The sequence below is a fragment of the Macaca thibetana genome, chromosome 17 (genome assembly GCF_024542745.1).
Source record: "Macaca thibetana thibetana isolate TM-01 chromosome 17, ASM2454274v1, whole genome shotgun sequence".
Taxonomy (NCBI): Eukaryota; Metazoa; Chordata; class Mammalia; order Primates; family Cercopithecidae; genus Macaca; species Macaca thibetana.
In genome coordinates, this window is record NC_065594.1 from 49,529,242 (window position 1) to 49,553,063 (window position 23,822).

The following is a 23,822-nucleotide window of genomic DNA, read 5'->3' on the forward strand; positions in this document are numbered from 1 at the left end:
AAAATATTCCCAATGTATACCTCCAACAAAGGTCTAATATCCAGAATCTACAAGGAACTCCAACAAATTAGCAAGAACAAAACAAACAATCCCATTAAAAAGTGGGTTAAGGATATGAATAGACAATTCTGAAAAGAACACATACAAATGGGCAACAAACATATGAAAACATTATCAACATCACTAATGATCAGGGAAATGCAAATCAAAACCACAGTGGATTTAACCACCTTATTCCTGCAAGAATGATCATAATCCAAAAATAAAGAAAATAAAGTAATAGATGTTGGCATAGATGTGGTGAAAACGGAACACCTTTACACTGCTGGTGGGAATGTAAACTAGTACAACTATGGAAAACAGTGTGAAGATTCTTTAAAGAACTAACAGTGGGACTACCATTTGATCCAGCAATCCCACTGCTGGGCATCTACCCAGAAGAAAGAGGTCATTATACGAAAAAGATACTTGCACATGTATGTTTATAGCAGCACAATTTGCAATTGCAAAAATATTTAACCAGCCCAAATACCCATCAATTAATGATTAGATAAAGAGATTGTGATATATATGTATACCATGGAATACTACTCAGACATAAAAGGAAATGAAATAATGGCATTTGCAGCAACCAGGTTGGAATTGGTGATCATTTTTCTAAGTGAAGTAACTCAGGAATGGAAAACCAAACATAGCATATTCTCCCTCATAACTAGGAGTTAAGCTGTGAGGATGCAAATACATAAGAATAATACAGTAGTAGGGAGTAGCCAAGATGGCCAAATAGAAATGGCTCTACTCTCAGTTGCTAGAGAGAAGATAAAAGTGGCAAGTGAATTCTACATCCTTAACTGAGGTACCAAGTTTCTCTTATTAGGACTGACTAGGTGGTTGGTGCAACCCACAGAGAGTGAGGAAAAGCAGGGTGGAGCAAGGGCCCACCTGGAGCTGTACAGGAAGGGCACTGGGAGCTTCCTCTCCTAGTCAAAGAAGGTGGTGAGGGATTGTGCTATCCTTCCATGAAAACCATGCTTTTCCCACAGATCCTTGCATTCCCCTTGTGATCCCCAGATCAGGAGGTCCCCTTGTAAGCCCACACCACCAGGGCCTTCTGTCACAAGTACAAAGCTGTGCAGACTCATGGTGGCTGCTTGAGTGGGCAGCCACTGGAGCTGGCACTGGGATACAGGAGTATTTTATCTGAAACTCCCATGAGGCAGGAGGTCTGTCCGCTCCCGTGTGAAGGAGGCTGAAGCCAGGGAGCCAAGTCGCCTCACTCCCACAGAAACTCACAGTCTAAAACCTACTGGCTTGGAATCTCTGCCAGCTAGCACAGCAGGCTAGAGACTGCCTGAGAAGATGAGTTCCCAAAGAGGGAGGGACTGCTGCTATCATTGTGCTCCAGTCAACTGTTTCCTTTTGCTGTTGGTGCCAGCAAGACTGGGTGGTCTGGACTGGGAGCAATTTCTCACAGGGGAACACAGTGACTGGGAGAGTTCGTGGCCAGACTGCTTATTTAAGTAGTACCCTGATCCACTCCTTGTCACTAGAGGGGGCCTCCCCATGGGAATTTCAGCATCCTCAGCCAGGGATTTATGAAGAGAACTCTGATATCCCTGAGAGGAGGGAGCCCATAGGAGGAGGGACAGCTGCAGTATCATGCCTCAGCAGTCTTAGTCTTCTCTGCCTGCTGGCTCTGGAGAGTCAGGGCAGCCCAGACGAGGGGGATTTTCCCCAGCACAGCACACCTGCCCCACCAAGCTGCAGTCCGACTGCTTATTTAAGTGGCTCTTTGATCCTGATCCTCCTAACTGGGTGAGACCTCCAAACAGAAGTCTCCAGACACTTCATACAGGAGTATTCAGACTGGCATCAGGTTGGTGTCCTTCTGGGACAGAGCTCCATGAGGAATGAGCAAGCTGCCATCTTTGCTGGTCTGCCACCTGCAATGGTGGTATTTCCAGGGGTGGGAGGGACCCAGGCAAATAGCGTCTGGAGTGAACTACCACCAAACTGCAGCATTCTTATGGAAAGGGGGCCTGACCGCTAAAAGAAAAACAGACAGAAAGCAACAGCAACAACAACATCAATGAAAAAGACCCCATAAAAACCCCATCCAATGGACAACAGCCTCAAAGATCAAAGGTAGATAAACTAATGAAGATGAGAAAGAATCAACACAAAAATGCTGAAAACTCAAAAAGCCAGAGTGCTTCTTCTTCAAATGATAGCAACATGTCTACAGCAAGTACACAGAACTGGGATGAGGCTGAAGTGGATGAATTGACAGAAGTAGGCTTCAGAAAATGGGTAACAATACCCTTCACTGAGCTAAAGGATTATGCCCCAACTCATTGCAAGGAAACTAAAAACCATAATAAAACACTACAGGAGCTGTTAACCAGAATAACCAATTTAGAGAAGAAAATAAATTACCCGATGAAGCTGAAAATCACAACAGAACTTTACAATGCAAACACAAATATCAACAGATGAATAAACCAAGCAGAAGAAAGAATATCAGGATTTGAAGACTATCTTGCTGAAATAAGGCCGACAGATAAGATTAGAGAAGAAAGAATAAAAAGGAATGAACAAAACCTCCAAGAACTATGAGATTATGTTTAAAGACCAAACCTACATCTGGTAGGGTTACCTGAAAGAGATGGAGAGAACAGAACCAAGCTGGAAAACACACTTTAGGATATCGTCCAGGAGAACTTTTCCAACCTACCAAGACAGGCCAAAATCCAAATTCAGGAAATCCAGAGAACCCCAGTAAGATATTCCACAAGAAGACCCAACCCCTAGACACAGAATCTTCAGATTTTCCAAGGTCGAAATTAATGAAAAAATGCAAAGGGCAGCCAGAGAGAAAGGCCAGGTCACCTATAAAGGGAAGCCCATCAGACTAATAGCAGACCTCTTAGCAGAAACCCTATAAGCCAGAAGAGATTGGGGGCCAGTATTCAACAGTCTTAAAGAAAAGACATTCTGACCTAGAATTTCATAGCTGGCCAAACTAAGCTTCATAAGTGAAGGAGAAATAAAATATTCTTCAGAGAAGCTAATGCTGAGGGCATTTGTCACCACCAAGCCTGCTTTGCAAGAGCTCCTAAAGGAAGCACTAAATATGAAAAGGACAAACTGTTATGAGCCACTACAAAAACACACTTAACTATACATACCAGTGAAACTATGAAGCTACTACATAGACAATCTGCAAATTAACCAGATGGCATTATGATGTCAGGATCAAATTCACACATAACAATATTAACCTTAAATATAAATGGGCTAAATGCCCCAATTAAAAGACAGAATGGCAAGCTGGATAAAGAGTTAAGATCCATCGATGTGCTGTATTCAAGAGACCTATCTCCCATGCAAAGACTCACACAGACACAAAATAAAAGGATGGAGGAAAATTTATCAAGCAAATGGAAAACAGAAAAACGCAAGGGTTGCAATCCTAGTTTCTGAGAAAATAGACTTTAAATCAACAAAGATCATAAAAGAAAAGTCCTTGAAGAAGACTGATTTATTATTTGCATTTGTAAAAGGATTTACCTGGAAGCTTTCATAAATAAGACTGCAGAGGAAAGAAGTAAAAAGATCAGAATAGAAGCTGTTCCAGTTGTCTAGGCAAGAGGTGACACTAGTTTTATTTAGATCTATGGTTCTCACGGGGAAGACAGGGGCTGTATTTTGCCACTTCCCAGGAAATACTAGGCAATGTCTGGAGATATTTTTGCTTGTCACACTGAGGTGGTGGGTGAGGGGCATCCAGTGGGTAGAAACCCAAGACACTTCCAAACACTCTGAAATGCACAGGACAGTAGACTTCTTTCAACAAAGACTCATCTATCCTCAAATGTCAATAGTGTTGAGGTTGAGAATTCTTGATTTAGAGAGATAGCAATGAAGATGCTTGAAAAGTAACCTAATGTAATTATGCAAAGAAAGATATATTGAATACCAGATTTGAGTAGTTTTTTGAAGGCTACTCAAATAGTTTTCCAAAAATGATATCAATTTTCCCATGAAATATATTTGATACTTCTTTAATAATCAATTAATGTTAATAAATTTTGGGTTCCGTTGTCTATAGCGAGAGCACCAGTCTTTATTTGTCAATTTAAAAATATCAACAGCTTAAAATGTTTTAAAACAATTTTTATCAGCTTATTAAAACTTATTTTTCAAATAATATTTATGCAACAACTTTTTTTCTAAGATTAAAAAATGAGAAAAAAATGTACTTACTTGCCATTCAATGCTGCTACACCAACTGTGCTCCGAGCAATTGACATACTGGCTACAAATGTCCATTGTTGACTCTGTGGATCCCACCTTTCCACTGTATTCAGATAGCTCCAGCCATCATGGCCTCCCACAGCATAAATAGGGCCTTCAAGTACTGTTACGCCTAAAACATTACATAAAAGACTGTTATGACTATAGTTAATATCATATTGAACATTTAAAAATCTGTTAAGTGGGTAGATCTCCTGTTATGTGTCCCTAATACCATAAACTTAAAAAGTAAAATAAAATTTGAATAGATTTATTTCACAATGAGATTTTAAAAATTAAAGCAACAGTACAAAACTATGAATTCATTCAGCATAGACTTCAGTTGTTAAAGAACTATTGTAATCTCATAGAAACTACCTACCATTAATTGAATCATTCCATTAAAGTGAAAACAAAATTGGGAGCCAAAAATAAGTATTATGACCCAGATGCTTTATAAAATAATACGAATTCCCATGTTTATGACCATATGAAGAAACGGATACTAAAAATCAAAGGTAAGATGTCCTGGGCCTCTACTTTTAAAGAACATTTTTACACTGCTATTTAAAATACTTTGTTACTTACAACAATGTTACCTTAAAGCAATGTAATATTACCAGTTTGAATTTCAGAATAGTATTCTCTGTGCTTTGGCTTCCCAAAATTAAGTTAAAATAAACTTATATAAAGCTTAGAAAATATGACATCTTTCATATTATCAGCTAAAATTACTAAATACAAGCAATTAAAACAAATACAATTAATAGAGAGCCATCCATGGGAAGATTCATACAACTAGTACTCATTGCTTTTCTAGTAAACTCATATCTTCATAAATAAATTTTCTTAAATGCTCAACAGTTGCTAACTATTTAAATATCATGTTAATATTGATCGATGTGCTCTCTTTAGCTGTTGAGAAATTCTGTTGAATATTTCCTAAAAGGGCACAATTTGAGGCTGATTATAAAGAAGTCTGAAGCATCTGTGATTTTTACCCTACTACCAAGCTGACGAATTAGACTGCCACAAATTTATGCATATTGATTAAGATATGACTCCTGGATCAAAGAAGAAATACAGTTTATTACTCATAGCAACAGCAACAGTCAGAGTATCAACAATTTTTGTTTCTGCTGCTGGTTCCCCAAGCCCCAATTCCCATAGGGTGATCCAAAGAAGGTAATCAACATGGCCTTAATGTTTCCCTTCTCTTGATCAAACTTTAGACAGTTTCTTCCTGTGTCTAGGCCCTGGCTTCATTTTCCTTACAGCATTTACTTTAGAAAACTTATAACTGTAAATTATTTCTCTGCTTCTTTTAGATGTAAACCTTTGATAAAACCCCTTGCCAGTTTCACAACCCAGGACTGTCTTTCTCAAGGACTTGGGAGCTGCTGTTCCTTTGAAATGTAGTCGTTAAGGTATTCTATCTCCCAGACTCCTGAAAGTATAGGAGCCTAACTTCAGTTGGTACCTTGCCACAAGCTATAAAACTACCTTTTGAAATAAAGATAGAAGAAAGTTGACTGTTCCTTTGAGTAAGGCCAATTAGCAAACACAGATTGCCTATGGTATGATCCACCTACCCAACCTAGTTCCAAAAAACTCTACCACCTTTGTTTTAGAAGTGTAGTTCAGTCAGTTTTGTCCTCTCTTCCTTATTGCAAGCCTTCAATAAAATATGTCTTGCCTGTTTACAATTGCCTCATACAATTTTTGCTTTGAAAAGTGTTAATTGAAACCTGTACATGCAGTAGATTGTATAAGAACTATAATTTATAATGGCCAATAAACACGCAAACCCATTGCTCTGGAAGGAGATATTATCTTTATGCTTTTAAGCATGACTGCATTTTATTTTGGAGACAGGAAATATCTCTCTGTTCCTAGTCTTTCTGTTAAAACAACCTCCTTTTAAATATATTCCGGAACAAAGGGCACTCAATAACTTGACTTTAAAGATGTGCAGAAATATGAGAGACCCATGAAGAACTGTCTCCCAAAACTGATGTAAAAATAAAATGACAACTCATTTATTCATTCATTCATTTAACTATTATTCATTGAATGACTTTTATGTGTCAGGAATTATTATTGGCACTGAGGACACAGTGATGAATTAGGCAGACAAAGTATCTGCCCACAGCGAGCTCCTATAGCAGTCAATGAATCAACTAAAATGGAATAAGTGCATTATTCCCAATAAGTAAGCATGCTTCACACATATTACACAATTATACAAGTATAATTTAATAAAAAATGTAGCCGAGGCCGGGCGCGGTGGCTCAAGCCTGTAATCCCAGCACTTTGGGAGGCCGAGACGGGCGGATCACGAGGTCAGGAGATCGAGACCATCCTGGCTAACACGGTGAAACCCCATCTCTACTAAAAAATACAAAAAAACTAGCCGGGCGAGGTGGCGGGCGCCTGTAGTCCCAGCTACTCGGGAGACTGAGGCAGGAGAATGGCGTGAACCCGGGAGGCGGAGCTTGCAGTGAGCTGAGATCCGGCCACTGCACTCCAGCCTGGGCGACAGAGCGAGACTCCGTCTCAAAAAAAAAAAAAAAAAAAAAATGTAGCCAAATAACATTAAAAATGTTCTACAACACACATTCAACTTAGGGATGTTATTTTACACAATCCTATGCATATAGAGGGATCGTGTTTTGAGTGCAGGCATAGTTAAAATTAAAAAGCACAAACTTCAAATCTTATTCTTTCATTAGGTAGGAAATGGGGATTAGAAAGGATGCATAAATGTGAAGGTTGAGGTTATTTCAAAAGGAGATGATATATCTCATAGGCTTTTTAGATAATTATAGGTAGATACATGTATCAACAATAATTAACTACATGGAGATTAAAGTGAAAACATCAGTGAAGCTGTCAAAGAGATGCTGAAATCAACTTTTTACTGAGCACCAATTAGATACAGAGTAGACTTTAAGATAGGTTGTGTGCCTTAGATTGGGTAGAAAATATTTTGATTGATTTATGCTTTTCTGGAGAATATGATATCTATCTGAAAGGACCAGATCACTAGGATAATTTAATAAAGTTAATAAATTTAAATTTTGTTGTAAGAGCAATGGAAAATCACCGACATGTTTCATAATAGGGATGTGACTGTTATGACAAATTTATTCTGAATGTTTTATAGCAAATTGATTGGAGTCAGGTTAGGTTAGGTGGCAGTCAGGAGATGATTAGAAGAAAATTTCAGAAATTCAAAAAGTAGAAGGTAGTAGATTGAATTAACAGGTTTCAGTTTAAACAGAGAAAAGTGAAAATATTTGAAATATATTCTGGGAGTATTGCTGTTTAAATTTATTAACAGAATGCATAGGGGTGTATGAATGGAAAGGACAAATCAGGGCCAGATGTGGTGGCTCACGCCAGTATTCCCTACACTTTAGGAGGCAGAAGTGGGCAAATCACTTGAGGTCAGGAGTTCAAGACCAGCTTGGCCAACAAGGCGAAACCTCATCTCTACTAAAAATACAAAAATTAGCTGAACCAAGATTGCTCCACTACACTTCAGCCTGGGCAGTAGAGTGAGACTTTGTCTCAGAAAAAAACAAAAACAAAAATAACAACAACAAACAGAAGAAAGATTAAATTAGAGATAAATAAATTGGTTAAACAATTGAGAAGTTTAAAGGGTAGAAAAATTTGAAAATTATTTTTGGGGAACATTTAAGAACTCCATTTTGGATATATCATGTTTAAAGGGACTATTACACATTTAAATGGGACAAATAAATAGGCAGTTAAATATACATGCCTACAGTTCAAGACAGTGTTAGAGGTATATGTAAAAATTTTGGAGTTATCAACAATTATATGGCTTTTAAAATCATAATCCTAGATATAATCAGTTAGGAAGATAGTATGAAGAGAGAATGTAACAGAGACCATAATCTAGCTTTGACTAGCTCTAGTATTGGTTACATGAAGATAAAACAAAAAAGATAGAGAAGAAATGGCCAGATAGGTGAGAGGAAAATCAGAAGGTTTTGGTATTTGGAAAGTAAGGTGGAGAAAGTTTCTAGGAGGATGGGCTAATCATTGGCTTTCATATTTCTGACCAAGTGCATATTTATATAGGATTTAAAAATAGGCTCTGCACATGGTTTAATCCATTCTGGTTACTACTAAGTTATATACCCTACAAATATCATCCATATGTGCCTTGTTTTTCTTAATTGCTGGAGGTTACTTGGCCTTATAAAAATGCTTCACCGAAAGTATAATATATATATATGTATATTACATTAATATATAATATATAAATATATATTAAATTACCTTGTATATATAATGAAAACCTTGTAAGTGTTCAGTTTGATGGTATTTTATTACAAGAATGTCACTGTATACCTACCGACTATCACTTCCACTCCAAAACCTCTCATGCAACTTCCCAGTCAGTATACCTCCCAAAAGGTAACAATAATTTTTGAATTAATTCCTCATATAAGAAGTTTTTCCTGATTTGAACTTATAAATTAATATAATTTTTTAAAAAAATTCCTTTAAAGTTGTATCTGTGACATTTTTATTCAGAAATTAGGTGAGATAGTAACATTTTTAAATTACATATATTATTACACTGTATAGTTATGACACTTTTACAGCTCCATGCTATTGTTGATGAAAATTTGCATGGTTTCCAGTTCTAATATTTTAAAAATAAAGCTGCAATGTACATTTTTTTAATGCACATATGAATTCACTTTACCTAGATGTAAAATGTCTGGGTCATAGAATATACTTACATTGAAATTGAGTCAATGTATCAAAAAGTTTTCTAGCTTTTTTTTTTTTAACCGATTTTTATTTCCCTCAGTAAAGGAGAGGAACCCCGTTTTCTGATAACCTCTCATAACTTGTCACCGTGAAACATTTTAATTTTAGTCATTCTGATGAGTGAGTAATTGTATCTCATCATTCTGTTAGTTTGCACCAAGCTGATGACTGATAAAACTAGGCATTTTTTCATGTGATTTTTAGCCACTTGAATATCCCTTTCTGTGAAAGCCTGTTAAAAACCTCTTCATTTTAAATTGGATATCTCTTATTAATTACATCATCTTATCAATTTGTAGCAGTTCTTGTAATCAATTTTAAATATTATGGATATAAATTCTTTGTTAATTTTAAAAATAAAATTAATAATAAAATTTAACATTGGTGGAATTGATATCCAACAATATAAAAATGGACCATGGCCAATACACAAAAGTCAATCTAGATGGATCATAGAATTAAATATAAAAATTAAAACAATAATCTTTTCAGAATATAATGGACAAGCATAACTAAAATAGATAAGCATAGCAGTGTCTTTTGAGGAAGACAAATATTTCTCAAACAGAACATGAAAAATGGTTGTTCTAAATTTTAAAATATTATAAATAAAAAATTAATATCCCTTTGGTATTCCATATGAATTGTTTTTGCAATTTTCCCAATTTTCCCCCAAAATACTGATAAAATCTTGATTGAGATGGTATTGAATATATAACATTTTTTAGATAATTAATATCTTTACAACATTGTGTCTTCTAATCAGAAAGTGGTATATAACTTCATTTTATTAAGATTTTAACTTCCTGAGTAATGTTTGTTTGAAACTTTTATTATAACATTTTATATCTGTTACTGAAATGATCACTTTGCATTTGATTTACTTATGCTATTGCAATTGGCATTTTTTTTAATTTTGTATTTGTTCCATCAATAAATAAAAAGAAAATAGGTTTTTATGTATTGACCATATCCAGTAGCCTTGTGAAATATTTATAAATAATTGTCGCAATAATCCACATATTTTTTGTATTTTCTATATAAACAATTATGTCATTCCAGAATAATGCCAGTTGTATTTCTTTCAATATACTTACTATACATCGTAGTTCTCTATTTTGCTTTATTTCAATGACATTATATTCAATGACATTTATTTCAATGACATATATTTGACATTTAAAATTCTTCTTGCTGAATTGATTGTTTTAAGTTGTCAAATATTTCCTTTTTTCCAGTAATGCGTATTGCTCTAAAGTTTAGTGTAATTAATTAATGTACTAATTAATTACATTAATTAATTTAATAATCAGCAACACTAAGAATTAGATAAATTCTAATTCATCTAATTAATCAGCTACACTAAGGTTCTTTCGGTTCCAATATGCTAATCTTTGACTTTGGTTATTTAATGTATTTATACTCAATGTAATAATTGATTTTATTAGATACAATTTTAATATTTTCTTCTTTCATCAACTTTTTTCTCATTTTCTTTCTCCAATATTTTTGTTGCTCTTATTGTTCTATGAGTAAGATATTTCATTTTTTTCCTTTTCCTCATATGTCACCTTATTGTTGAGAGAACACATATAATTCAGTTTGTCAAAGAGGTAGTAAGATTATCACATAAGGCTCCCACAAATGAGAGACCACATTGCATAACCAAGATTTGCTAATAATATCAAGGAAAAAAGGTATTCTGAAGCATATGAAAAACCGATAGATGTCTAGGACTTTTCTACCTAGTGATTTCCTTCCTTTCTTTCCAGGATCTTGACACATTGTGTGAGCCTTCATAAAAGGGCTAAATTCTAATTGATGCCTCTGTCATTCAGAGACTGTAGCTCGCCCTAGATGCCAGATTTCAGTTTGACTTTTTGACTGAAGAAGGAAGAAATAAATAAATTTCTCCAGAAAAGCATGGAGAAAGTAGAAACAAATGTTGAGTCAACCTTTGTACTCTTCTCACCCCTTTCACATCCTGTTCTCAAGTCCAGGCTTCCTTAGTTTCTCTCTGATGACTTCAAGAATTTGATTTGTGTGTTTTATTTAGCTTTTACAATTATACATATTAGGAAGCTTACTCAGATAGCAGATACTCCATCAAGGCCAGAAGTTAAATTTGTGAGTTAGCTTTTAGCTTTATTTTTAATGTAAACATTTAATAATGTAATATAATCAAATGTATTGATTGTCATTAATGTTTTAGTTTTTGTTTATATGTCAGTAAGAGTTTCCTCTACAGCTACCATTTATATACGCAGGTTTCTATTTCCGTCTATATTGTAATTTATTTACTTTAAACTGGGGACAACTAGAATAATTATCTCATGGTGTTATGATGAAGATAATAATAATTAATATGTAAAACACTTAGAACAGAATCTGATTCATTGCAGTCACTCAATTTTTGCAAACCATTGTAATTGATACTGCTGTCTTCATACTCAAGCCTCAGGGACAATATAAAATGGAAATTCATGAAAGGCAATATATAAAGATCCTATAAGCATATAAAAATGTTCAATAGAGTTAGTAAGTAGAATAACCAGTATATTAAAATAAAATATCTTTAGGAGAAAGTTTTAGCCAACCAAAAAAGTTTAAAACATGACAATATCAAATGTTGCTAAGAACATTAGGAATTGAGAAGTCTTCTATATTGCTGATGAATTGAAACTTAGGAACACAATTATGAAGATAAATTTAACTATCCTTAGTGAAAATATTGTAATCTAGCTTTCACAGAAATATGAAATATTTTGTAATTAAAAATATATTACTATACACAGCAAAATACACTAAATGCAAAGACTAGTGAATATTTAATATAATAAGCAAAGGAACATTTACATTATCCATTTCTTGCAACACAGGTATCTATCCTTTGCTTTAAATACTAGAAAGTTTACCATCTCTCTACTGGAGATGCAATAGAGCCTATATTCTAGAGGAGAATATAGACAATAAACATACAAATACTGAAGGATTTTATATATTACTATCCTTTAATTAACCAAGTTATTGCCTGTGAGACTATCAGAGGTGGGGACAGAGAAAAATGCCAATGAGTTCTAGTTTAGGAGTCTACCTTCTTGGGCCCTAATCCCAATCCATTATTACCACTTGTATTAGTCCATTTTCATGCTGCTGATAAAGACATACCTAATACTGGGAAGAAAAAGAGGTTTAATCTGACTTACAGTTGCACATGGCTGGGGAGGCCTCAGAATCATGGCGGAAGGTGAAAGGCACTTCTTACATGGTGGCAGCAAGAGAAAATGAGGAAAACTCAAAAGCAGAAACCTCTGATAAAACCATTGGATTTCGTGAGACTTATTCACTACCATGAGAACAACATGGGGGAAATCGCCCCCATGATTCAAATTATCTCCTCCGGGTCCCTCTCACAACACATGGGAATTATAGGAGTACAATTCAAGATGAGATTTGGGTGGGGACACAGAGCCAAACCATATCACCACCAGTATGACATCAGAGAAAGAGATTTAAATGTTTTGAGTCCTAGTATCCTCATCCTTAAAGAGTATATAACTCATAGCATTTGTGTGAAGATTAAATAGAAAATGCATATAACAGTGCTTGGCAAATGATAAAGTTTTAGTACATTTTAGTTGTTATATAAATCAAATGGTCAGGATGGTCTGTCTTAGGGGTGGTCACTGAATCTAAGAAATTAAGAATTGCAAGCAGAATGATAGAGCAACTGTGAAATATGTCATTACTCTCAAAACGTAAATTCCTCTCTCAAACATCTCTAACTATAATTAAATTAAATTGTTTAGAAAGTAACATGTTCCCAGGATTGTTTATTTTAAATATCTGTGTTTTGAAAGTATCCATGTTTTCCTGGAAAATATTCATACTTTATGCTTCCACTTCTAAAGGAATATATTCTTGCCACAATATTTTCAAACTCTAGGCGCCTTATTATGTGATTCTCATATTTCTTGCAGCTGTGATGATTTCCTTGCAGAATGGGCTCATTAAGGAGGGTGAATAGTTGGACTAGAATAATTTCAAAATCAAAATGATATATTCAACTACTTCCTAATGGTTACTAAAAATATCTTTACGGATGCAGCAAGGTTATGAGTTTAAAAATATTTTTCTGTGTTATGTTCAGTATCAATATTAAAACTGCATTCTAAAAATAATTATCTAATAGAAAGAAGAGAAACATCTAAAGTCACTTTTCATACAACTCAAGCTTAATAATTACATGATGACTTCTGATAATTTTTAAAATATCTTTTAGATGTTTTATGTTGCAAAAATGTACCTTTTCCAGTACATATGATTACTTATAATTTTTGGACTGTAGCTTCTTGCATATATTCCCCTTGAGAATTCTGCAGCAAAATATTTACCAGAATTTTTCTATATATATTTTTAAGATAGTTTATTGAAATAAACAATTTTCATGTAACATGGCACAAGTTAAAATCAAATAACTTCCCATATGGGTTATAGAACACATAACTATATCCGATGAAGATGTTGGCCTTTGAATATGGAGAATGAATTGAGGAAGGTAATCTGTCTATACAGATCATTCCCCATAATGCTGTCAAGTTTTAGCAAAAGGTAGCCATTCATAATTTCTCTGAAGCTAATTGTTATTTCTGTAACAATTCACCCAATTAATTTGTTCTCCTGAGAAAGAAATTGTTATTTTTCTTTATGCTTGTTAATATTATCCATTCAGAATATTGCTAAATCTATTCTAAGCTATAAACTGTTTCACTAAAAAAGTGTTTTAATAATGCAAAATAATAACAATGAAAAGCTAATTTTTAATATTGCTTTACTGTTTGCCTGTTAGCCATTAATTGTATCTTAATTTGAAAAGCATTAGCCTGTAAAATGTATTTCCTTTTGTCTAGGTAGAATATATTTATTTTAAATTAATAATAATGTATTTAAATTTATTTTGATTTCATCATTGTGTTAAATTACTAAATTATTATTCATCATATTAGTCACAAAATATATCTAAATCACCAGCGGCTTCATAATATATATATGACCTTCCAGGTATAACTTATTTTAAATCTTCCTTTCAAAATTATTTGTAAAAATCCTCATCAGGTATAAAGTATCACCCAGTAAATATGTATAATCAGTGATTAGGATGACTGAATGCCAATGCTCTCAAATAGTTTTACTTCAGAAACAAGAAATAATTAAGTACTAGTTCATAAAATTGAACACTTTAGTGTTTTTCTGTGCAAGGAATTAAACAAAATAACTTGCATATTAAGGAAAGAAGAAATGAATAAGTAAAGTTATACACATTTTATATAAATTATAAATGTTTTCCAGTTAGACATCAAATATACATGTATGTGTGTATATATATGCATGTGTGTGTATACATATATGCATAGTTTTATGAAAATTATCCCCAAAATATATAAGCATATAATATACAAAATATACAAGTATTCTATATAAAGTTTTATATCTGTGTAAGTACTATGGAAATATTAACAGACTGACTCATATACTATTTTAAAATGCTGATCATGGGCCTAATACAATGTAGTGTTTTGTATAGATAGTTTTCACATAATTCTACTAAATTATGTAGCATTAAGATTTCTTTTTTGCTTGAACCATAGAATAAAGTATAATTTATAGCATTTATATATAATTTATTTCATTATTTCTTTGGCTGACAGTAGCGATTATCCATCGTGGTTGCACATTGAAATCACCCGGGAACCTTTGAAAAAATACATCTGGAACATCGGGATTCTAATTTAATTGAACTGCAATGAGGTCCAGACACAGAGATGTTTAAAAGTTCCCTGAGATGATTTTTATGTACATTCGCAATTGACAATAACTGCCACAGTGAAACATGGTGATAGTACTAGTATCATTGCAGACTGTCCCCAGCCAAAAATGTGCCTATCTTACAAGCTTCTAATATCTTTCATTTATGTCGTGTGTGTGTGTGTTTGTGTGTGTGTGTACCTGTGTCGGGAGCATGTGGGCATGTGTTATGTGTAGGTGTATGAAATCAAGGCTGTCATGTAAGTTTAGCAGTTCGCTAACTTTCAATTTCATTGTTACGCAACTTGTATTTCATGGATTCATTCTTCATCAATCCATATTTCCAATACTTATGATCTACCTTCTGTAAGTTCATACCCTCACAGAATGTACATGTGAATGTGAAGGGGAAAGACAGGACTTGCTGAAGGGCACAAATAGGTGCTACCTTACTATCTGTCCATGTGATGGAAGGAACGGTTCTTGTTCAAGTTGAAAAGTGATGACTGAGCTAATATCTGGGGGAAGATTAAGATTTATGTGGGGATGAGCAATTCTTGGCAGAAGAAACATTGGTGTTGTGGTAAGAAGAATTAGAGTATTTCTGAGGAGCTGAAAGAAGGCCGGTGTGGCAAGAAAACTGGAGAGTTGAGGAAGAGGTCAAATAATGTACAATAAGGCTAAATCATTAAAAGACGATACAATGTGGGGGTTTCCTATGCCAATATGATTTTTTTTATCCTAAGAGTAATGTGAAGTTACTAATATGTTTTAAACAGGGACATGATGTATCTGCATGTATTTTTCAAAAAAATGTCACACTGGCTATGGTGTGGAAAAATGAGAATAGATGTGACCATGCCCAATAATATACATGAGAGGTGATAGTGTCTTGCTTGTCCTGATGTGATGCAAGTTGATCTAAGGAAAAATGAAGGACTCAGGAAGCATTTGCAAATGAAGAGGACATATTTATGAATTTCTTTGCTTACATTCTTCACTCATCTATCCATCCACACAGCTTGTTACTACAACCTGGCAATGTGACCTTGGAATCATTATTTAGCTTCTTGTGCCTCAGTTTCTTATCTGCACAATGGAGTAGTTATGGTATCTAACCCATAGGGTTGTTACAAGGATTTGTTTAATGAAGCAATGTATACAAAACACTTAGAAAAGTGCTTGTCACATCTTTAACATTGTATCAGTATTCAATATGTTGAAGAATATCATAGCAATGTATCAAGAACCTACATCTGCTAATCAAACTTCAGTCTATAGTATCACTGTAGAGATATGGGAAGAGACTATTGAAGGAATCAGTTAAAGATTTAACTATTGCTAATGCACCCCGTTGCCTCTATTTCTGAGGACTCGATCTATATTTGATTTATCTAAGCAATTAAAAATATTGTACCAGAATCTTCCACAAATATTATCCTGTAAAAAATATTTTAATAAATATTTTAATAAATAATATGTCTCATGAAAATCTCAAGGATGATTTCATGTGGTTCATAGATATTGTTTTAAAGTGGAATGTTATAACATGAAAATAAAACAAATAACAATTGTTTGCAACTTTGGTGTTCTAGTTCTAAATGTCAGCTTTCCATGTAGCTAAGTGTTGTTTTCTTTTAAAACAGAAATCACTGTTGAGGTGACATTGATAAGTGCTGTAGGGCTTACAAGCTCCAATGGGAGATATCTCAGAAGATGAGGTCATTGACCTGGGGGTTTAAAGGTTATGTAGAATTTTGACAACCATAGATGCAAGCCATTTTAAGTGAAAGGAATCACTTGAGCAGAACACAGAAATAAAACTCAGGCTATATATGGCTATAAGCAAACAGGTACTTCATAACTGGCTGTTGTAGCAACCATTTAAATGTGCTCATCATAACTGAATACAGCCTTTCTGCATTCACTGCTGCCTTTGCACCAAAGCCACGTCTTTTATTAACCATTTCTGGAGAGTGACTATGCATGGTGGAATTACTAATGCAGGCCCATTCTTTTAAGACATGGGTCTTCCTGAACAGGCTGAACTTTTCTTGGAAGTATGTTGCAGTCTGAGATTCTTCTTACCCAATCCTCATTCCTCCCATTTTGCCTTCATAGGAGTTAGTTCTAAAGTTTCTCCCCATTTTCTTCTGCTCACTTCCTCTCTGCCTTTACTCTAATAAATCTCAGGGACTTTTCTTCTCAGTGAACCCAAACCTTCATAGCTGTTAAAAGAAAAAGGCTGTAGAAAAGGCTGAAAGAAATATGTTTAGTGCTAGGATATAGAGGCTTTGATAACCAAATGAAGTAAAGATTTTATGTGAGACTCAGGAATTGAGTCAGGAATTTTCACAAGAGAATGGTATCATTAGAACTGAACTTTCCCAGTAATGGGATGGCTGGGTCATATGGTACTTCTAGTTCTAGATCCTTGAGGAATCACCATACTGTTTTCCATAATAATGGTTGAACTAGTTTACAATCCCACCAACAGTGTAAAAGTGTTCCTATTTCTCCACATCCTCTCCAGCATCTGTTGTTTCCTGCCTTTTTAATGATTGCCATTCTAACTTGTGTGACATGATATCTCATTGTGGTTTTGATTTGCATTTCTCTTATGGCCAGTGATGATGAGCATTTTTTCATGTGTCTGTTGGCTGTATGAATGTCTTCTTTTGAGAACTGTCCGTTCATATCTTTTGCCCACTTTTCGATGGGGTTGTTTGCTTTTTTCTTGTAAATTTGTTTGAGTTCTTTGTAGATTCTGGATATTAGTCCTTTGTCAGAAGAGTAGATTGCAAAAATTTTCTCCCATTCTATAGGTTGCCTGTTCACTCTGATGGAGTTTCTTTTGCTGTGCAGAAGCTCTTTAGTTTAATTAGATCCCATTTGTCAATTTTGGCTTTTGTTGCCGTTGCTTTTGGTGTTTTAGACATGAAGTCCTTGCCCATGCCTATGTCCTGAATGGTATTACCTAGGTTTTCTTCTAGGGTTTTTATGGATTATAAATCATGCTGCTATAAAGACACATGCACATGTATGTTTATTGCGGCACTATTCACGATAGCAAAGACTTGGAAGCAACCCAAATGTCCATCAGTGACAGACTGGATTAAGAAAATGTGGCACATATACACCATGGAATACTATGCAGCCATCAAAAAGGATGAGTTTGTGTCCTTTGTAGGGACATGGATGCAGCTGGAAACCATCATTCTCAGCAAACTCTCGCAAGAACAGAAAACCAAACACCGCATGTTCTCACTCATTGGTGGAAACTGAACAATGAGATCACTTGGACTCGGGAAGGGGAACATCACACACCGGGGCCTATCACGGGGACGGGGGGCGGGGAAGGATTGCATTGGGAGTTATACCTGATGTAAATGACGAGTTGATGGGTGCTGACGAGTTGATGGGTGCAGCACGCCAACATGGCACAGGTATACTTATGTAACAAACCTGCACGTTATCCACATGTACCCTAGAACTTAAAGTATAGTAAAAAAAAAAAAAAAAAAAAAAAAAAAAAAAAAAAAAAAAAAGAACTGAACTTTCATTCATTTGACCTGGCTCCAAACTTTAGGGCCATTGGAGGGAATATGTGAGGAGACAAGTGATGCTGTTACAAACAAAAACAGGACTGTTCTGTTTAAATGAATGAATGAAGATGACAAAGTGGAAATGGAATCACTGTGATGAAATAGTACAGATGGGAAACAAAATGTAAAGATAGTAGGGTCAGATCTAGATTTTATTATTTATTATTTATTATTATTATTATTATTATTATTATTTGAGATGGAGTCTCGCTCTGTCGCCCAGGCTGGAGTGCAGTGGTGTGATCTCAGCTCACTGCAAGCTCCGCCTCCCAGGTTCACGCCAATCTCCTGCCTCGACTTCCCTAGTGGCTAGGGACTACAGGTGCCCGCCACCACGCCTGGCTATATATATAGAGAGAGACTGGGTTTCACCGTGCTAGCAAGGATGGTCTCGATCTCCTCGTGATTCGCCCGACTCGGCCTCCTAAAGTGCTGGCATTACAGGCGTGAACCACCGCGCCCGGCCCATTTTATTTTTCAATATGACAGATAAATCAAAGGAGAATATGTGTTAAATTTTTCCACAACAGAAATTGAGTTTAAGCTATTCTATTCAATCATTGGCAAGAACATTAAAAATTCAGTAGGTGTAAGGTTACTGTCTAGGCAATTGTCCTACTTGAAGATTATTCTCTACTGCATTATAGCAGGGTTCTGTGTATACCAATATTAGCATCTTGACATTCCACGTTCATTTTCCATAATGGCATAGAAATAATTGAAAAAAAAATTCAAGATAAGAGTCTGGCTTTGTCACCCAGGCTAGAGTAAAATGGTGCTATCACAGTTCACTGCATCCTTGAACTCCCAGGCTCAAATGATCTTCCACCTCAACCTCCCAGGTAGCTGGGACTAGAGGCATGTACCACCATGCCTGGCTAATTTTTTGTGTGCTTTAGTAGAGATGGGGGTGTCCCTATTTGCCCAGGCTGGTCTCAAACTCCTGGGCTCAAGCAATCCTCCTGCCTCAGCCTCCCAAAATGCTAGGATTACAGGTGTGAGCCATTGCACCCAGCCAAAAAATAATATTCTGAATGTTCTTCAGTAAGAGTTACCCTTTAAGAGAGGATAGGATTATTAATAAAATTAATGAGACACAATATTATTTTCAGGACAACCAACTCTTCTGAGAGTTGTAGTAATTATTCTCAAAAATATATTATCACATATTGATGCTATTCAGGAATGTTAAAAATGTAAAGTCCAAAACACATGAAATGCAGTTATACTTCTTTCCTCATTTGTTTACAATTTAATAAGGGACAAGGACATATCCTTTTTGCATATACAAATATCCGAACTTACCATAACACCTACCAAATATTTGAAGTTCAATAAATTTTGGCAAATAAATACACAAAGTTTGAGTCATATGATAATTGTTATTATTACATATTTCCAAATTTTAATATTTTACTTTCCCAACTGGATTGTAAGCTCTGTAAGAACAGGGCCTGTGTTTTACACTATGCACTCTCCGTAGCACCTAATAGACTCTCCTAACCCCAATTCATTCTTCATATTGCCACTAGAAAAAAAAAAAAAAATCATCCTAATACAAATGCCATCAGGCACCTTCCTGCTCATACCCATGTTTTACATTCTCTCTGTTGTTGCACAATGACTTTTTTTAAACCTGGCCTTACACCATTGTTCTAGTCTTATTTTTGTTACATTTCTAAATCCTTATCATTTGGTGTATTTTGCTATTACCTCAATGTTCCCTGAATTTTAACACTCTGGACCTCAGCTCATCTGATTCAATTCCACTGTTCTTTCAGATCTAACTCAAATGGGAAGTTTTCTGTAAGATTTTCTATTGTTTCAGTAAGATTTTCCTCTTCCTGTATCTATGACCCTGCAATACTTTGCTTATTTTAATCCTTATTATGAGATGTTACAGACTGAAATGATTTGGATGTTTGTATCCTCCAAACCTCATGTTGAAATGTTATTCCTATTGCTGGAGGTGGGGCCTGGTGGGAAGTGATTGGGTCATGGGGGTGGATCCCTCATGGGCTTAGTGCCATCCTCTTGGTTATGAGTGAGTTCTAGCTCCTTGAGCTCACAAGAAATATATTTGTTTAAAATAGTGTGGCATCTCCCATTTCTCTCTCGATCCCACTCTTGCCAGGTGATACACCAGCTTCTGCTTTGGGTTGAAGGAAAAGAGGAAGCTGGTGTATCACGTGACAAGAGCTTCCTGAGGCTTCACTAAAAGGTTTGTGGATGCCAGCATCATGCTTCCTGTACAGCCTGCAGAACCATGAGCCAATTAAGCCTCTTTTCTTTATAGATTACCCAGCCTCTGGTATTTTATGATAGCAATTCAAAAGTGAAATAACATACAGGAACACTGGACAATTTGTAAACACATGGTACTAAAGTATTACTTATGCAGTAACATTATAAAAGCTTCTACTTTATATTTGTTACATATTTCAAATATGATAGACCTGAATTAGTAGAGATACTATTTTAATGTAACTAATACATCTTTATATTTGAATTCATCTCAAAAGTATTTTTCTTAAAAAAGCACTGCAGAGAAAAGTTAATTCCGTAATGCATTTAACATTAAAAAGTCATTCAACAAGATTATCTTGCCTCACCCAGATGTACAGTCCATTGCTTACACTTTTATTGTATTTCAATAATTACTAAATTAGATAATATTGGGGAAATTACTCTGCATTTATAGTAAATAAAATATAACAGGTGGGTAGTGGAAAAATCATAGGTTTTGAAAGCTGACTGTTTGCATTCAGCCTAATCACTTACTAGCTGTGGGATTTTGTGAAAATTTCTTAATCTCTTTGATTCTTGTGGTGTTAATTTTGTTCCCTGGGAGTATTTTGTCCCAGGGGCCTCACTGTTTTTCCTTGCCCTTGGGCTGTTAGTGGAATTTATTTAGTTTGCCTCAATGTATCCCCCTTGCTTCACATCTGGATGATTTCCATCCCTTCACTTCAGAAAGAACCTGAGCCACACAAGCAAGTTGACCCCCACCCTTCCCCGGAAGCATCTTTCACCAAATGAGGCAGTTGTTAACAGTCTTTGTCACACCCTTACTCCAAGACCATAATATCTACATATGTTGAAGTTGGATAACTCTGTGGTGCCTATTGATAATTTATGTAGCCATACCTGACATAGAAAGAGAAAATATTAGTGCAAAATATTGGGTTTAAAATGGAATGAGTTTGAAGACTTCTATATATTTTCATATTATATTTTGTGACTAAAATGAATTTCTGATCAATATTTTCTTGATTCTCTCTTTAAATTCTTTATGGTCATTATTAACAAAAAACTTTGCCCTCCAATAGTGGTAATTTGCAGAAATTACTTTTTCATTATTAACCAGACTCTTACAATTACATTGTTTAAATTGAGCTTTTAAAACTTGCTGTATATATAAACACCAAAGTAATAATCACTAAATTCAGAAATATTTTAGTAGAAAAAAATGTGAAAAGTTAGCAAAATAGAAAACTTAAGATTCAACATGCTAAATTAACATGGTAAATTAAGTAAATTAAGAATCAAACTATCTGGGATGATTCAACAAGAGTGTTAGCTGAGGATTCCGTGATGTGGTCTCTGTGGTGCTCTCCAGCAGTGTGTATAAATCCCTATTGACAAAAACAATTATAACTAAATGTATTAAATATCAGAGAACCATGAAAATAATTCAAAGAAAATCCACATGTAAATAGTTAATAAATCCCCCTTTGTCCTGCACTAGCTAGGAACATTTAGCAAAGACAAAAGTGTCACTAAGGTTATCCTTTGCAAATATCATCAACTTTTTTTGTAATTAAACAGAAACAAACAAACAAAAAACTCCAGTTATTAAGCAAAGTATCTGGCAAAGTATTTTCTTGATACTCAATTAATTATTGTCCTGCTTTAGTTGGTATTTTTTATAAACCAGTCAGTCTCTTCATTGGAATTCTGAGAATTTTTACCCAGTCCAAGTGATATGAGCCTAAATCTTTTAGAAGCTTACATTCAAGAATAATTATCAGGAACCTTTTTTGTCATTTCCATGAACCTCCTTGAAGACACAAAACTTTAGGATTTTACTTGCTTGTAAGGAACTTACAGAAAATGCATAAGAATATGAACAAGACCAAATATGGTCATTGTTAAAGATGCAATTAACAAGACAATTTCATCATTTCTGTGGCCAAAATAATTTAACATAATAATCAAAGTTTTGATTGATAACATATATCAAGACATTCAAATTTTATGAATCTTGTAAAATTTTGGAACACATATTAATAATATAGCCATAAAAATATAACTTAAAGGTTAAGTATATTTATTATTTGACAATAGTCCCTATATAACTTAATATGTCAAATATGAGTGTTTATCATTTCTATTTTGGATGCTTCAGTGGCTCTCTGGAGCAGCCCAAACAAAGTTAGTTTGAAGTCAAGAAGACTTAACTTTAGAATTTGAAATTTGATTTGGGGAAGGCTGTCAAATAGGTTAAAGATTTAAAGCAGTTAATAAAAATAAGATCACAAGTCGACCTGGCGGCGGTTCACGCCTGTAATCCCAGCACTTTGGGAGGCCCAGGCTGGAGGATCACCTGCGGTCAGGAGTTTAAGACAAGCCTGGCCAAAACCCCTGGTGAAACCTCGTCTCTACTAAAAATGCAAAAAATTAGTTGGGTGTGGTGGCAGGTGCCTGTAATCCCAGCTACTCAGGAGTCTGAAGCAGGAGAATAGCCTGAACTTGGGAGGCAGAGGTTGCAGAGAGCTGAGATCACGCCACTGCACGGCGGCCTGAGCAACAAGAGCGAAACTCCATCTCAAAAAAACAAAAACAAAAACAAAAAACACAGGTCATTGCAATAATTATCATTCTTTTAGCTAAAGTGGTAATAAATGCAATAATTATCATTCTTTTAGTTAAAGTGGTAATAAAAGGTTTTTAAAAAGTAAAAACCTTTATTTTTTGATGGAGATATTTAGTTATTCAACCCATCAAAAACTATCAAGAGATCTGAGACAGCATGAAACAATCCATCTCTTCTCTCTCTTCTTTTTTTTTGGAGTTTATTCAAAAGGTGAACAAAAATCTTTTACTGTCTCTTATTAATGATACTTTAAATTCTTGTTCAAAGGATAAACCAATTTTTTACTTTTATATTAGTGTATTATTAATACAAAAGCTAATTTTAATAATCCTATAAAACAATTCATTTAATCTTGGTCAGCTTTTGACTACACAAGATAAGATTTCCATAAACCTTTTATAAGCTCTTATTTTTTTTCTGTTGTC

General features: G+C 34.8%; 1 protein-coding gene across 1 annotated transcript in view; it reads right to left on the reverse strand.

The window, feature by feature from the left end:
• KLHL1 (kelch like family member 1) overlaps positions 1-23,822 on the reverse strand; it is a 450,078-nt gene that overhangs the window by 36,046 nt on the left and 390,210 nt on the right. Inside the window, exon 8 of the mRNA XM_050766522.1 lies at positions 4,267-4,429. Within this exon, the coding sequence (XP_050622479.1) occupies positions 4,267-4,429 (163 nt within the window). The remainder of the gene's footprint in view (positions 1-4,266; positions 4,430-23,822) is intronic.